This window comes from Dendrobates tinctorius, unplaced genomic scaffold (assembly GCF_039654945.1).
Source record: "Dendrobates tinctorius isolate UK_male_01 unplaced genomic scaffold, ASM3965494v1 ptg000128l, whole genome shotgun sequence".
NCBI classification, from domain to species: domain Eukaryota; kingdom Metazoa; phylum Chordata; class Amphibia; order Anura; family Dendrobatidae; genus Dendrobates; species Dendrobates tinctorius.
In genome coordinates, this window is record NW_027361796.1 from 1193487 (window position 1) to 1211105 (window position 17619).

Consider the following 17619-nt stretch of genomic DNA (forward strand, 5'->3'; position numbering starts at 1 on the left):
ACCAAAAGTCGCTCAACTCTACCTATTACCCATTATACTACATAGTTGCATTAAGAATTCACACCTTCTTACAACTCCCCAATCTGCAACCACACAACCCTCGTTAAACTCTCTACTCTGGCTACTATAAACAACCTTAAAGTAAGACACCGGTACCTTATAACATGACATGTAACGCTTCCCTCTCTTAAAAGCAACTCTAATGCACAACTATACAATGTTTCTTTAAGAAAATTGTGACTTGGTAGCAGAAAAAACATGTATGCTTGGTTGGACACAATTTCCCAGGCTCATATCTAAGGAGCTCAATGACTATTTATGTAAAAAAAAAAAAAGTTATGGGACCTTTTCTTGAAAAAATGTATAAGAGCATATCTCAGATATTTAATAGACACAACTGACAGACCCCCTTGACTGTGGTGCCTGATATTTGAAAAGGAAAAACACTGCTTCACATCAAAAAGAATAGAATCTGTGACATGAGCTCCTATTGTAGTCTCCAACGCACACGTGAAAGGAGCCTAAGTGACCTGAAATACTAATAACACACAAGAGTTCTTAGGTCGGTCGCAGGGGCATAAGCGGCTGCCAGGCACCTGATGGACTGCTAGAGCACTTTCTCTTAGTTCATTAAATACCAATTTATGGTTATTGATTGTAGAAGCAATAATGTATGGTGTAATAAGTAGTGCAAATATTTGAGATGTTTCTCTCACTAGTGAAAATTTGCAGTGAATTTGCCATCTGTCTTTACTCTTTGTTGTGCTTTATGAGTTGAACTGAATGATGGAAGTTTTAAGCTGAATGGGATAATATCCTGAAAATCCCTTCTTAAGTATTCAGATCTTCTTTGTCAGCAAGACTTAAAACTGTCAATGACACATCCAGCAGATAATTCTTTGCTATTGTTCCATACAATGACCATGAGATCAGCTTTCATACAACTCATATACTCTGTAACAGAAAGGCAACCAAAGCTTCTGTCCCTTCTGCATCCATGACGAACCTTTTCCTACAAGGGACATATGCCTCCAGACAAGAAATGCTTCACTATAGGCAAAGGACAAAGGTTCCACCATTTTCATTCTTCAGAGATGGATCTGGAAAGCCTCATGCAGATGAGGACAGATTTAGTAGAGAATCCTCTAGTTATCAACTGAATTCTGAGAGCAATTATATTTACTACATTGAAGATGAAGATGATGATTTGGAGGAGCTAAAATGGGCAGAAAAAGAAGAGAAACGATTGGATGGATGGAGAAAGCAATTTATTTCAAAACATGACCCTGGATGCTTTGAAGATGAAGACTCCCATCTATTTTCACCCTCTTTTTTCAGAAAAACTCGAAACAATTTGCTGCACATCAATGTTGGGGGTACGAGTTATTATATATCATACATAGTAGCGGCTAGTTATCCCAAAACTCGCATAGGTCGTTTGGCTACATATACTGACCGACAGCGCAAACTAGACCTGTGTGACGATTACAATCCTATTGAAGATGTCTATTTCTTTGATCGTGATCCAGCTATATTCCATCACATCTATAACTTCTATCGTACTGGAGTGTTATGGGTAAGGAATGAGTTGTGTCCCCGCAGCTTCGTGGAAGAAATTAATTATTGGGGTGTAAGAGTAAAGAACACCCCCCGTTGCTGTCGCATATCTTTTGAAGAAAGGCAAGATGAGCTGAATGAACAGCTAAAGGTCCAAAGAGAGCTCAGAGCTGAAATGGAAACAGAGGAGAATGAAGAGCTTTTTAGAGGCATGCTTTATGGCCCTTTGAGACGCCATATTTGGAATTTGATGGAGAAGCCATTCTCTTCAGTTACTGCCAAGGCCATGGCAGTGGCATCTAGCTTTTTTGTTCTTATTTCTGTTGTTGCAATGACACTTAATACAGTTGAAGATATGCAATACAAAAATCCTATTGGGATTGTGAATGGCAGACCTTACTTGGAGCATGTGGAAACCTTGTGCATAACATTCTTTACATTGGAGTATATGCTTCGTATTATCTCAACACCGGATATACAGCGCTTTGTACGCAGTGTTATTAATGCTGTAGACCTGATAGCAATACTACCACTGTATTTGCAATTACTCCTTGAGACATTTTCAGATGAAGACCAAAATGGAAAAAAATCCAGTCATGAACATGAGATAGAGGCTGTAGGAAGAGTTGGAAAAGTTGGACAAGTACTTAGGATCATGAGGCTGATGCGCATATTTCGCATCCTAAAGTTGGCACGCCATTCAACAGGGCTCAGAGCTTTTGGGTTTACGCTTCGTCAATGCTACCAACAAGTGGGATGTCTACTGCTTTTCATTGCCATGGGGATTTTCTCATTTTCTGCCATGGTTTATACTGTTGAACATGATGTCTCTGGAACTAACTTCACCAGTATTCCTCATGCCTGGTGGTGGGCAGCAGTAAGTATTGTACTTCTTGTTATATGTTAGTTTTTAAAGATTATCTCTATTTTTTTTACGATTCAAACAAGTTTTACATTTATTTTACGTAGTTTTTTTAAATGCTTTTATAGAACAACACGTTGTTCTCTTTTAGCTACCACAATTTTTATACAGGAAAGATGTATATCTTTGTACCGTGTTAGCCAGTAGATAGAAAAATATTCAGGATTGAGAGTCCTCAGTAGTTGATACCTTTTAATGGCTAACTGAAAAGATGGTAACACATTGCAAACTTTCGAGACTACTCAGGTCTCTTCATCAGGCTAGACTAATACAAAATCTGAAGTCACATATTTATGCACAATACAGCCTAGAAGGATACATCCAGCTACATTCAGGACACAACTGACCTATTGAATAAACTAGCAGCAATAGGTCCTCTACCAGAAGGAACCTGTCATGATCACGTGTGTCAGGACGCAGATGTTTCCGCAAGGCGAACCCATATGACACACGTGACCCTGGATACACCGCCTCCAGTGGGGCGCATTTAAATAATAAAACGTGCAGGTGGATACGCCACCTCCACCTGGCGAATTTGGGTATTACACGTTATATACATAAAATCTGGAAACCCCGCCTCCAGTACAGTGAATTTAAATAATAAAGGGGGAACCTGGGAAACTTTAACAATGGTGGGCCCTGCGATAGGGAATGGGGGACGTGGAGACCTCCTAAGCTCCCCTGAGCCAGTGTCCCTGCACTCCTTACATTCCCTAAACAGGCTCCGCACCTGTCGCCGCACGCGTACCTTAACGCCCTTGCTCACCCTGACCCTAAACCCTCACTAGGGAATGGGTCGGTGCGGAGACTAATCCCACCACTGCACTAATAACACACATGAGGAAAGAGACAATACAGGGGAAACAACACTTAGCTTTGCTCTGTTGCGTGCGCTCCTAGCAACAGAGCCCTCCACCTGAGTGCATCTTCTCCTCCACCTGGATCCATCACCATAACGGGATCCTTCACCTTAGTGCAGCCTTGGAGCAGAGTCCAACACCAGTTGCAGCTGCTTAGTACCAGAGTCCCAAGGAAGTGTTCAGCTTCTGCCACGAAGTCAAGCATGCTTGAGTCCAGCTCAGCGGCCAAGTCCCACATGGTGAGTGCCACTCTCCATAGTAGCCACTCCACCAGCCCATGCAGACACTTCCCGCTGACTCCATCACTGCGACCCCACCACGCCATGCGAGCCCTTCGTCCAGACACCATAGCTGCAACACGTCCCCCCTGGCTAAGCTGCGCAGGACTCCTCACCAGCTCCATCCTTCCTCCAGGCTCTCCCACACAAAGTGAAAGCAATCTCACAATATCACAGGCAGTCATTGCACACCCCTAGCACACCTTTATAGGGTGTCACACCTGATCCCTAATTAAGTGCACAAAAACCTAAAGTGCAATACTGCTAACCACCACCGGGGACAGTCAAGACACCTTGGAACTTTCCAAAGTAAAAAAAGTTCACCCAGTGCAATTTAAAACTGTCAGATCATGACAGTACCCCCTCCTTAATGAGGGGCCTCTGGACCCTCAAGACCACCCCTCATTAGGGAAACACCTACAGCGGGGACGCCCAGACCCTGAGTTCACCCCACCATTACCTGACACTTCAGGTTAATGACAAACGCACCGCTGGTATTGGCAATAAAGTTCATTTTGGAGGCACCACTCATCTCCACAGCGCCGACCTGGGGAACGAGTTTATGTATGTGTATGTTTGTTTGTTATGAGCTGATCAGGCTCCACAACACACTTCCACAGGATGTTTTTTGGTGGCACACATACATGGTCGTTCACACACAGGTCCGGACCTGAACGTTTATTGCACACATACATTTGTCATATTTTGGTGAACTCACTCTGGACTTGACAACAGAGGCGTCCCCCTGTGTCACCACACTCACACCCCCGCTATTCACCAAGGGACACCACCCTCCAACCCTTTCACCATGAGGTCTGCACCTCCCAGGGTTGGTTAATGGCGAGGGTTGAGATTTGTCCCTACTCCCCCGCAGCACACCTACTGCACACACCAGGAGGAGGAGGGGACCGGGAAATGGAGGAAAGATACACTCGCTGGTCGCCTCCATACGACCAGGAGGGGCGGCTTCTTCGATGGTATAGAAGATTTGGCGTAAACCCCACGGACTATCACACCAGTCAGCTCACATCAGGGGCGTACCCCTTCACCTCGGGGAATACCAGGCAGCTCCGTGGGGCACCATTCCTCCCACCTGCCTGGGTGCGCCCGCATGCATTAACCAGTCCCACTCCCCAGCAGTGACTCTAGGGGGCTTTTAGCCAGACCGCAGCCACCATTTTTTTTTTTTTTTTATTTTCTGGTTAGCTGAGCAGAGGCCCCAGACCCTGATAACTGCTGCTGCAGCGGCACTAACACACCTTGCCGCTCCCCACACCTCAGTGAGGCCCGGCAGCAAATACCATAGGTCTCCACATGGCCAAGGCTCACCAGAAAAAAAAACTGTATGGCCTGTGATAATGTCATGATCACGTGTGTCAGGACGCAGATGTTTCCGCAAGGCGAACCCATATGACACACGTGACCCTGGATACACCGCCTCCAGTGGGGCGCATTTAAATAATAAAACATGCAGGTGGATACGCCACCTCCACCTGGCGAATTTGGGTATTACACGTTATATACATAAAATCTGGAAACCCCGCCTCCAGTACGGTGAATTTAAATAATAAAGGGGGAACCTGGGAAACTTTAACAATGGTGGGCCCTGCGATAGGGAATGGGGGACGTGGAGACCTCCTAAGCTCCCCTGAGCCAGTGTCCCTGCACTCCTTACATTCCCTAAACAGGCTCCGCACCTGTCGCCGCACGCGTACCTTAACGCCCTTGCTCACCCTGACCCTAAACCCTCACTAAGGAATGGGTCGGTGCGGAGACTAATCCCACCACTGCACTAATAACACACATGAGGAAAGAGACAATACAGGGGAAACACCACTTAGCTTTGCTCTGTTGCGTGCGCTCCTAGCAACAGAGCCCTCCACCTGAGTGCATCTTCTCCTCCACCTGGATCCATCACCATAACGGGATCCTTCACCTTAGTGCAGCCTTGGAGCAGAGTCCAACACCAGTTGCAGCTGCTTAGTACCAGAGTCCCAAGGAAGTGTTCAGCTTCTGCCACGAAGTCAAGCATGCTTGAGTCCAGCTCAGCGGCCAAGTCCCACATGGTGAGCGCCACTCTCCATAGTAGCCACTCCACCAACCCATGCAGACACTTCCCGCTGACTCCATCACTGCGACCCCACCACGCCATGCGAGCCCTTCGTCCAGACACCATAGCTGCAACACGTCCCCCCTGGCTAAGCTGCGCAGGACTCCTCACCAGCTCCATCCTTCCTCCAGGCTCTCCCACACAAAGTGAAAGCAATCTCACAATATCACAGGCAGTCATTGCACACCCCTAGCACACCTTTATAGGGTGTCACACCTGATCCCTAATTAAGTGCACAAAAACCTAAAGTGCAATACTGCTAACCACCACCGGGGACAGTCAAGACACCTTGGAACTTTCCAAAGTAAAAAAAGTTCACCCAGTGCAATTTAAAACTGTCAGATCATGACAGAACCATCCTGGCCACCATGGATGTGGAATCTTTGTACTCTAATATCCCACACCAAGATGGTTTAAATGCCTGCAAATTCTTCATGGAAAACACAGGGACTGATGCTGATGCTGTGGTGAAACTTATAAAATTCATCCTCAACCACAATTACTTTGAATTTGACAACAGGATCTATCTACAGGAGACTGGCACAGCTATGGGAAGTAAAATGGCTCCACAGTATGCAAATCTTTTCATGGCCAAGCTTGAAAGCGGTTTTTTGTCCTCATGCCCCATCAGGCCCCTGGCCTACTACCGCTTCATTGATGATATTTTAATCTTCTGGACAGAGTCTGAGCAACAGCTAAAGACGTTCCACGAACAGTTTAATCAATTTCATCCCACCATCAATTTAACACTCAACTACTCCAGTACCGAGATTAATTTTTTGGACACCATCATTAAGCTAAAAAACAATGAAATAGAGACATCCCTGTATCAGAAGCCAATCGACCGTCCAACATACCTTAAATGGGTCAGTTTCCATCCAAAACACATAAAGAACTCTATTATCTATAGCCAAGCCATCAGATACAATCGTATATGTTCCAACCCCATGGATAGAGACAAACACCTTGGTCGCCTCAAAAAGACCTTTTTGAATCAAGGTTACCATCCAAGAACAATTGAAAACCAAATTACAAGAGCCACCAGATTGTCAAGGAATCACCTGCTACATTACAAAGCTAAAGAAGAAAATAACCGAGTGCCTCTAGTAGTTACCTACAACCCAAATCTGGAGGTGCTAAGGGGAGCTGCACGGAAATTACAACCTTTACTACAAAAAGATGCCCGATTACAATCCATTTTTCCAGACCACCCACTGCTGTGTTTTAGGCAGCCCCCAAATTTAAGAAGCATCATTGTCAGAAGCTCCCTGTCCTCTCCAACAGCTGCAGGAACCTTTCCTTGCAACCAGAAAAAATGTAAAACCTGTCCATTTATAATGACCACGGACAAGATAAAGATCCCCAACTCACATCAGGACTACAAGATCCCAGGTACTTTCACCTGCATTACATCTAATGTGGTGTAATTAATTATTTGTACTAAATGTCCAACTGGGGGTCTGTATGTGGGGGAGACAGGGCAAAAGCTTAGAACAAGGATGAATGCTCATTGTCACACAATAAGAGAAAAAAGAATGGATCTACCTGTGGCAAAACATTTCTGTATCCCTGATCACAGCAATGTGGATATGAAATTACTGGTATTGAAAGGTAACTTCAATTCTCAGAGAGAGAGACGAGTTTGGGAGTACAAATTTATGACGAACTTTGACACTCTCAGTGCTGGAATGAATGTGTCGCATGGATTTATGTCTTTTTACATCAATTAAGGAATTTCCTTTTAAAACCTTGCGGGGCAACACAGAACTAGACCCCAATCAGAGGACCATAAAACATCCAGACTCCTTATCTATGAACTGGTCCAATGTTTATATTTATGTTTCTCCCTCTCCCATATTGATAGTTCTGCTTCACGTCACTTGTCTTATCTATTGCATTTTTTCTAGGCTGTATTGTGCATAAATATGTGACTTCAGATTTTGTATTAGTCAAGCCTGATGAAGACACCTGAGTAGTCTCGAAAGCTTGCAATGTATTACCATCTTTTCAGTTAGCCATTAAAAGGTATCAACTACTGACGACTCTCAATCCTGAATATTTCACAATTTTTATAGAAATTAATTCTAAATGTGGGAGGTCAGTAATGTCATAACTAGTGCTGTGTATTAAACGATTAATTCACTATTAATATTTGGTTTTATTAATCCATTTTACCTACTAGATGAATAATTTGAACTCTTTCTGCAATTATAATAAAATCTATATTGTGAAATCTGGTGTCACATTCTCTTTACGATTGATAACTGTTGTATACTGTATGTGTGGCACCCATGCACCCGTGCTATATGGCTGGGGTCATATGAGCATATATATATATATATATATATATATATATATATATATATATATATATATATATATATATACCGGGTGAGTCATAAAGGACGGACGTTTTTAAACTAATCATAAAATCGTTAAATATAAAGGACGGATGTATTTGAAGTGGCTATAACTCACCACCAGGTGGAGGTAGAGATGTGCGGGAGGCGGGGTTATGTTTGTGAGGTGAAAGCATTGTTTTTATTTTAGTTTCAGTTTAAGCTATGGTGCCGTGGACGATAGAACATCGCGTTTTTGCGTACGACAGTTTTGTCAAGAATAATGAGTGTATCACAGCCGTTCAGCGTGAGTTTCGGCGTCATTTCAATATTCACAGAAATCAAGCTGTTCCCGCTCGTAACACTATCCTACGTTGGGTTGAAGCACTCCGTACACGAGGTACACTAATGAACAAACGACCACCGGGGGCTCCACGAACGGCACGTACCCCTGAAAATGTGGAACGCGTCAGGCAAGCCATGCTGCGTAGTCCGAGTCGATCTGCTCGGAAACATTCTTTAGAACTTGCCCTCAGTAATCGTACAGTAAGGCGTATTTTGCATTTAGACCTGCATTTCCACCCCTATAAATTGGCCATTGTGCAACAGTTGGAGCGCGGGGATTACGCAGCGCGACTGAAGTTCGCACATGAGATGGAAGCAATTATTGAGCAAAACGACAACCTTATTTTATTCATGAGTGATGAAGCTCATTTCCATGTCAATGGCATGGTTAATCAGCAGAACTGCCATTATTGGGCCTATGAAAATCCGAAAGAATTACATGAACGACCGCTGCACAGCCCTAAGGTAACGGTGTGGTGCGCTATGGGCAAATATGACGTGATCGGTCCGTACTTTTTCGAAGGCGATAATGGCAATACTGTTACCGTGAACTCACAACGTTATATCGCCATGATAAATAACTTCTTTGTTCCTGAGTTACGACGGCAACATATCCCCATCTCTAGTGTGTGGTTTCAACAAGATGGGGCAACGGCCCACACAGCCGGAGCAACAATGAACGTTCTTCGCCCTCTCTTCCCTGGTCGCATCATTTCCAGGTTTGGCAATATTAATTGGCCTCCTAGGTCCCCAGACCTGTCCATGTGCGATTATTACTTATGGGGTCACCTCAAATCACGTGTATACAAGCTTAAGCCTTGATCATTACAAGAACTGAAGGAAGCTATTCGAGTGGAAGTTGCCCAAATCGACAGAGTTGTGTTGGAACGTGTTGATGCCAACTTCCAAGAACGCCTTTGGAAATGCATCACTGATAATGGCCACCACATGGCAGATGTTGTTTTCCACACTTGAATTTGTCAAATGCTATTAGTATACGTAACCAAATCTGTGAATACATTTATATTTAATAAATATTTAACGATTTTATGATTAGTTTAAAAACGTCCGTCCTTTATGACTCACCCGGTGTGTATATATATATATATATATATATATAAAGATATATATATATATAAAAAAACAGTCCTATTCTTAGCCAGAAAAGTGGGATGACTTTTCCCTTACTTGTCATCCGTATGCATCCATTTTTTTATTTTTTTACTCAGCAACGATTAATCTTTTAGAGGACCATTTACAGTTTCCCATCTTACCGTACTGCAATGTAGCCATAAAAATCGGATGCCGTGCTGATGGTCCCTATAGCATCCAATATTTGTCTCGCACTGAAACAACTCCTGAGTCAAATTGCAGCATGTTGCAAATTTTTACTCCTGCAGAATACAGCTTAGAAAAAAAATGCAGCTCTACACTTCCTCACTGAGTGCAATCCTTTTTGTGTCCAATTGCACTTGCCCAATTTATGTCCAATTTATTTTTAAGAGAGAAGTATTTATAAGTAGAGTTGAGCGAAACGGGTCGAAAAATTTCAAAAGTCGCCGACTTTTGGCAAAGTCGGGTTTCAAGAAACGAAACCCGACCCTAGGATGAGGTCGGCCACGAGGTCGGCGACTTACGCGCCAAAGTCGCGTTTCAAAAGTTTGTTTTGCGCTCTTTTTCAGCCAATCAGGATCCACGGACACTGTGGGCAACGTGATGACATAGGCAGGGGTCACCACCATCTTTCAGAAGGGCATGCAAGTGATTGGCTTGCTTTGGTGGGCGTCACAGGGGTTATAAAAGGGCGTGCACGCCGACTGCCATCTTACTTCTGCCGATCTTAGCATAGGGAGAGGTTGCTGATTCTGTAGGGAGAGCGTTAGGCAGGGAAGAAGAAAAAAAAACTGCTTCTGCTGCTAGCGATTTTGCCTGTACAACACACCAGTCACTGTGTGTGCAGTGCAAGTGGAGGCTATATTGTGGTGGATCAGCGGTGTTGGTTGTTAGGCTGCCTTCTAAGGCTTCCTGACAGCTGCATTGCTGTTTACCCACTGCTCTGCAAACTGCTTTTTTAAAAGCAATCCCAATTTTTTTTTTTGTCCTGCTGAGCTACAGAGCGTGCATTTTTTCACACCATACAGCGGTGTACGCTCCTCACACAGTACCGTGTAACGGCTGTTATCACAGCCACAGTGAAGCTATCTGTGTGTCACTGTGGAAGGATAAGTGGAGGACTTGTTCCGTTCTTACAGACCTACACTCTAGGCAGATTCCTATTCTGCCCAATTCTACATACACCTTGTAGTTTGTGATACACTAGCCAATTTCTGCCTGTGACATAGCGCTCTGATATTCAGTGGGCCTCACACAATCCAAAAGTGTCCAGTGTCCACAAGTGTCTGCAGAAATTCAAAATCTCCCTTATCCTGTAGTCACTTCTTTCACACCTGTGCCATCGAGCCTGTGACATAGCGCTCTGATATTCAGTGGGCCTCACACAATCCAAAAGTGTCCAGTGTCCAGTGTCCACAAGTGTCTGCAGAAATTCAAAATCTCCCTTATCCTGTAGTCACTTTTTTCACACCTGTGCCATCGAGCCTGTGACATAGCGCTCTGATATTCAGTGGGCCTCACACAATCCAAAAGTGTCCAGTGTCCACAAGTGTCTGCAGAAATTCAAAAAGTTTTGTATTACATTGCTGACTCAGCCTCCAGCTCTATCGCCTCCTCTTCTGAAGTTGTAAAAAGTAAAAGCACTGAGTCGTCATTGGAGGCTCATGTTCATGAACCACACCTTTCCTTGTGTCCTTCACCCCAACCAAGATTGAAGGATGACGCAGGCCATACTACTGATTACTCCATGGAGCTGTTTTCACATACCATGCCTGGATTATCAAGTGAAATGGTGAATTACCCAGGCCAAGATGAATCTGACATGGAGTGCACTGATGCACAGCCGCTGATAGATGATTCTGCTAGTACATTCACTCAGAGCACTACATTGTCCTCGCAGTGTACAGAGCCAGATTCTGACCCTGATGAGACTCAGGTGCCCCTTCCCGCACACTATACCACCATACACGGTGACACAGAGGAAGGTGCACATGACATTGAAGAGGAGGTGATGGATGACCCAGTTGTTGACCCAGATTGGCATCCATTGGGGGAAGAGGGTGCTGCTTCCAATAGCTCAGATGAGGAGCATCCACAGCAGACATCGACATCGCAACAGCTGTTATCTGGCAGGCCCGGAGCACTCCAAAGACAGGTTCCAAAAATCAAAAGAGTTGCTGGACAGCTTGTCCAGAGGGTCAAAACATCACAGCGTGCTAGGCCGCAAAATGTCTGCCAAAGTAGGAAGAGTGCAGTGTGGCACTTTTTTGAACAAAATCCTCATGATCAGGCCAAGGTTATCTGTAAGAAGTGCGCAAAGACCTTTAGCCGAGGGAAAAATCTGAAAAATTTGAATACCAGTTGCATGCTTAGACATTTAACCACCATGCACTTGCAAGCGTGGACACAACACCAAACCTCAAGTGCCACATGTGCAACTGATCACAAAGAAGGTAGTCAGCAACGCTACATTGTTTCCCCCACTGTAAGCCCACCGGTTAGCACAGCAGTAAATGTTGAGGTGTCGTTGCAAGGCCACAGCAGTCAGGGAATACCACTGTTATATCAACGAAAGACTGAATCTAGGCCATCAGAAAGAACACTAACTCCATCACCATCATCAACCCTCTCTCAGTCCACCCTGTCCACCGCTACTTCCACCATATGCAGCTCTCAAGTCCAGCTCACCCTCCCAGACACTATGAGTAGGTCAAGAAAGTACTCAGTCTCTCATCCGCGTACACTGGGTTTGAACGCCCACATTGCCAAACTAATCTCGTTTGAGATGATGCCCTATCGGTTGGTGGAAAGCGCAGCTTTCCGCGAACTCATAGCCTATGCAGTACCACGCTATGACCTACCCAGTCGCCACTTCTTCTCTCGCAAAGCCATCCCAGCCCTCCACCATCATGTAAAAGACCGCATTGTCCATGCACTCAAGCAGTCAGTGAGTGGAAAGGTGCACCTCACAACTGATGCATGGTCCAGTCGGCATGGCCAGGGCCGTTACGTGTCCATCACTGCGCACTGGGTTAATGTGGTGGATGCAGGGTCCACAGGGGACAGCGGTGGTGGGACAGTGCTGCCTAGCCCACGGTATAGGAAACAGTTGGCTGTAGGCGTTCGACCCTCCTCCTCCTCCTCCTCCAGAAGCGAAAGCTCGTTCACAGAGCGCAGTCGTACGAGCACTCCATCTGCAGCTGCCACTGTTGCACACGAGGTGTCCCCCTATCTAGTGGAAAGCGTCAGCAGGCTGTGTTGCAGATGACGTGTTTGGGCGACAGACACACCGCCGAGGTGCTGGCCGAGTACTTGAAGCGACAAACTGAGTCATGGCTGGGCAGTGTACATCTTGAGGCAGGCAAGGTAGTTAGTGATAACGGCCGTAATTTTGTGGCAGCCATAGCCCTTTCAAAACTCAGCCGCATACCTTGCTTGGCTCACACCTTGAACCTGGTGGTGCAGTGCTTCCTCAAAAATTATCCGGAGTTAACAGCCCTGCTCCAGAAGGTGCGAAGACTGTGCGCGCACTTCAGCCGGTCGCCTGTACACTCCGTTCGTATGCAGAAGCTGCAGCGATTGCTCCACTTTCCCAACCACTGCCTCATTATCGACATTGCAACAAAGTGGAACTCCACCCTGCACATGGTGGAGCGGCTGTGCGAGCAGAGGCAGGCCATAATGCATTTGTGGGAGGATACACGGCCAGGCACTTTGAGAGCAGACATGGAGTTGACAGGTGTGCAGTGGTCGAAGCTGAAAGACCTCTGTAAAGTCCTTCAGTGTTTTGAGGAATGCACACGGCTGGTAAGCGCAGACGACGCCATCCTAAGCATGAGCATCCCACTTATGCGTCTGCTCATGCAAACTTTGACGCACCTTAAGGAGCAGGCGTCTGCAGCCAATGTTGACGAGGAGGAAGAGGTGGAGGGAATCCTTGATGACATTCAGCCATTATCTGCTCAGGGACCTCTCCTGGACGAGTTGGAGGAAGAAGAGGAGGAGGATGATGATGATGTGGATGATTACTTAGGGGAGGAGGATGCATCTCGTGGGGCAAGTGAAAATGTTGGCGTGGCAAGGTCTGGTACAGGGTTTGTGCGTGACTGGAGGGATGTGGATTTGCCAGAAAGTGCTCCTCCAACCAGCACTCGCAGTGCATCATTGACACCGGGAACATTGGCCCACATGTCAGATTATGCCTTGCGGATCCTAAAAAGGGACCCCCGCATTGCCAAAATGATGAACGATGACGACTACTGGTTGGCCAGCATCCTGGATCCACGATATAAAGGTAAATTACAAAACATCATGCCAGAGGAGAACCTTGACCTAATATTGGCTAATAAACAAGCAACTCTGGTAAATCGGTTGCTTGAGGCATTCCCAGCACACAGCAGCGGTGATGGTTCTCACACGAGCCGTACGGGCCGGGGGCAGCTTGGCAGAGGTGTTCATGGTGCACACAGCAGAAGTGGCGTTGGAGACAGGGGTTTCATGACAATGTTGTGGACTGATTTTTCAAGTACCGCTCACACAACTGGTAATACTGCATCGATGGAAAGTGACAGGAGACAGCAGTTGTCAACTATGGTTACAAACTACTTTTCCTCCCATATCGATGTTCTCCCACACAGGTCATTCCCCTTTGACTATTGGGCCGCTAAACTGGACACCTGGCCTGAATTGGCACAATATGCTTTACAGGAGCTCGCTTGCCCAGCTGCAAGTGTGCTATCGGAAAGAGTCTTCAGTGCAGCTGGATCAATCCTGACAGAAAAAAGGACCCGTCTGTCAACCCAAAATGTGGATGATCTAACCTTCATTAAAATGAACCATGCATGGGTTTCCAAGGATTTTGTCCCACCTTCCCCTGATGACACATAGGGTGACAGAAAAATGGCTTGCTTTGGTCCACCTCTTGCTGGAACTTGACCTATTTCGCCTTTTGCATCATCTGAATGTCCAACATCAACATATGCCACTTTCTAAAACTCCCTAACTGTGCTGCCTCCCCCCCCATGGCCGGGGTCACCACCTAGCGCACGACACCGTGCGAGTGCCGTTGCCCTGGACAGGTGGGTAGGCCGACTCTTGGGTGCGAGCACTGGCACAGGGTCCCTCATAGTGCAATCAAGTGTCTCTGACGGTGGTGGTGCACACCCGCCGTCAGACACACCGCCGTACTATGAGGGGCCCAGTGCCAGTACCGACGCCCACGAGTGGGCCCTCCTTGCTTGGGCTGGGCCCCAGCATTTGCAATCTTTACCTCTCCCTGCTCCTCCGCTGTGTAGTCTGGGCCGTCAAATCCATACTGTGCCTGACACCGTCTGAGCCTGCCTCCTGATGTATAGACATATATTTTGAATGTGTACGCTATCCATACATGTTATCCGGGGATACGGTACCCTTTCTCACCTTTGTGCAATCACGTGCAAGCCATACTGGGCCTGACACCGTCTGAGCCTGCCTCCTGATGTATAGACATATCTTTTGAATGTGTACGCTATCCATACATGTTATCCTGGGATACGGTACCCTTTCTCACCTTTGTGCAATCACGTGCAAGCCATACTGGGCCTAACACCGTCTGAGCCTGCCTCCTGATGTACAGACATATCTTTTGAATGTGTACGCTATCCATACATGTTATCCAGGGATACGGTACCCTTTCTCACCTTTGTGCAATCACGTGCAAGCCATACTGGGCCTGACACCGTCTGAGCCTGCCTCCTGATGTATAGACATATATTTTGAATGCGTACGCTATCCATACATGTTATCCTGGGATACGGTACCCTTTCTCACCTTTGTGCAATCACGTGCAATCCATACTGGGCCTGACACCGTCTGAGCCTGCCTCCTGATGTATAGACATATATTTTGAATGTGTACGCTATCCATACATGTTATCCGGGGATACGGTACCCTTTCTCACCTTTGTGCAATCACGTGTAATCCATACTGGGCGTGAGAATGGCTGGCGAGCTGTTAAGCAAGCTACAGCACCTGTGGTTTGCACACGTAAGTTTTTCATTTTTTCAGGAATGACGGTTAGGCTTAATTCCGGAACTGCGGTTGACCTGCACTTACTGGGAAATCATCGTTCGCAGGTAATAATTGCAATCAGTGATCCCCATCACTAACGTTGTTCAGCGGGTTATCTGCATCTGTAAGCGACAAACGCTGGCCTTTTCAGTGTAGCGCACATGCAGCCACGGACATGTAAGGGCATGACACACCAGTTATTGGCCAATCTCATGTGCCAGAGCCTCACGTGTCCCTCTAGTAAGCCAGACTCGGACCGCGGGGCAAGACGGAGTCTCGTTCGTTAACGGAATTAAGCATGCAATGTGTGCATCTGTTCTGTAGCTGGCATGGTTGAGGTTTCCCAGGTGGAGTCGAATTTAACCGTAGGCTACACTCCTGGTGGTGCCCTTCTGGACATTCCTTTAAGGTTCAGCTTTGCAACCATACTGCCCACGTAAAACAAACACTTTGCCTTCATGAACGCTGTTTGGAGGGTCATGACTCGTGGGAATAACGCCGCCCAATCAGTTAACCTGCTAGAGAGATCCTTCGTTGCTCCCAAGCATGACATCACACTCCCTAGGAGGAAGGTAATGCCACTGTGGCGACCGTACTCCTGGGGGCGACACAAGTGCACTGATGCCCAGCCACTGCTCAATGAATCTGCTGGTACATTGACCCAGACCACTACATTCCCCTCGCACGCTACACGGCCTGAATCTGACCCTGATGAAACTCAGGTTACCCTTCCCATATACAGTTCCATCTTACACGGTGACAAAGAGGAAGCTGCAGATGAAAGTGCAGGTTTGGCCCACCCGCCATCAGACACACCACCGTACTATCAGGGGCCCTGTGCCAGTGCCGTCGCCAACGAGTGGGCCCCCCCTGCTTGCTCAGGATCACAGCACTTGCAAGGTTGAAATACTGTGCAGTGAGATGGAAGATGGGGACGACGAGGAGTCCAGACTAGTACAGGGATTCCCTAGCGAGGAGACTTATTTGATTGTTTTCAATGTTGGGACAGCAATTTTTGGGGAGCACTATACTCTGGAGAATGATAGATGGGGCCCACCATACACTGGAACATTCCAAAGGTGGACATCAGACACTGGAGCAGCATTTACAGGGCCCATTATACACTAGAGCATTAGAAATGGGGCCCATTATGTTTGGAGCATTATTTGGGCCCATAAGACAGTGGAGCTTCATCCATGGGGACCAACATATACTGTAGCATTATGTGGAGCTCATCATATACTGTTTCAAACATTATATGGGACCAATGATTCTGTATGGAGAAATAGATGGGCCTCGTCATGAGATGTAAAAAATGAAGCATTTTTCATTGTACTATACCGCTATTTCTCTGCCGTATCGGAGCATGATGAGTTGTGGTATGTGTTAAAGGGGCGCTCTTTCGCCCAGGGCACATGAAAACCTGGAGCCAGCCCTACCCCCCCACAACTTTAGCCAAATAACCCCCATTTTTCAGTGCGTAACTTGTATTATGAAGTTAATTAAGGTTGACAAGCTTAAGTAAGAAGAATTGATGCTTTTGGCATTCAAATGAGCACTGTAGGTGTGTTTCCTGTCCTCCTCTCACTGCCAACTTTTATTCCCCATTGACTTACATTGGGTTTCGTGTTTCGGGACGACCCCGACTTTTCCCTATAATCGGCCGATCTTGCTCGACCCGACTTTTGGAAAAGTCGGGTTTCGCGAAACGAAACTCGACCCTAAAAAACCAAAAGTCGCTCAACTCTATTTATAAGGCATTTTATATGACAGCCATTAGTCTGGAGCCTCCATGGCTGCCATGGTAATATTCCTTTAAAGTCCTGTAGCTTTTTAATACCCTGTAATACTACAGTATTGCAGTGTATTGTATAGGTGATCAAGAGATTACTAGTTTGAGTCGCCTAATTGGAGACAACGAATTAAAAAAAATATAAACGTTTAATTCATGCCCCCTTTTTCTCCAAATATAAATAGCAAAATTTAAGAAGTAAAAAAAAATGCCTTATTTGATATCACTACTTACCTAATTGTAATAAAATCTAAA

General features: G+C 46.1%; 1 protein-coding gene across 1 annotated transcript in view; it reads left to right on the forward strand.

Moving 5' to 3' along the window:
* Nucleotides 1–997: 997 nt before the first annotated feature.
* KCNV2 (potassium voltage-gated channel modifier subfamily V member 2) overlaps nucleotides 998–17619 on the forward strand; it is a 60133-nt gene continuing 43511 nt past the window's right edge. The window contains exon 1 of the mRNA XM_073542608.1: nucleotides 998–2434. Coding sequence (XP_073398709.1) covers nucleotides 998–2434 — 1437 coding nt within the window. The remainder of the gene's footprint in view (nucleotides 2435–17619) is intronic.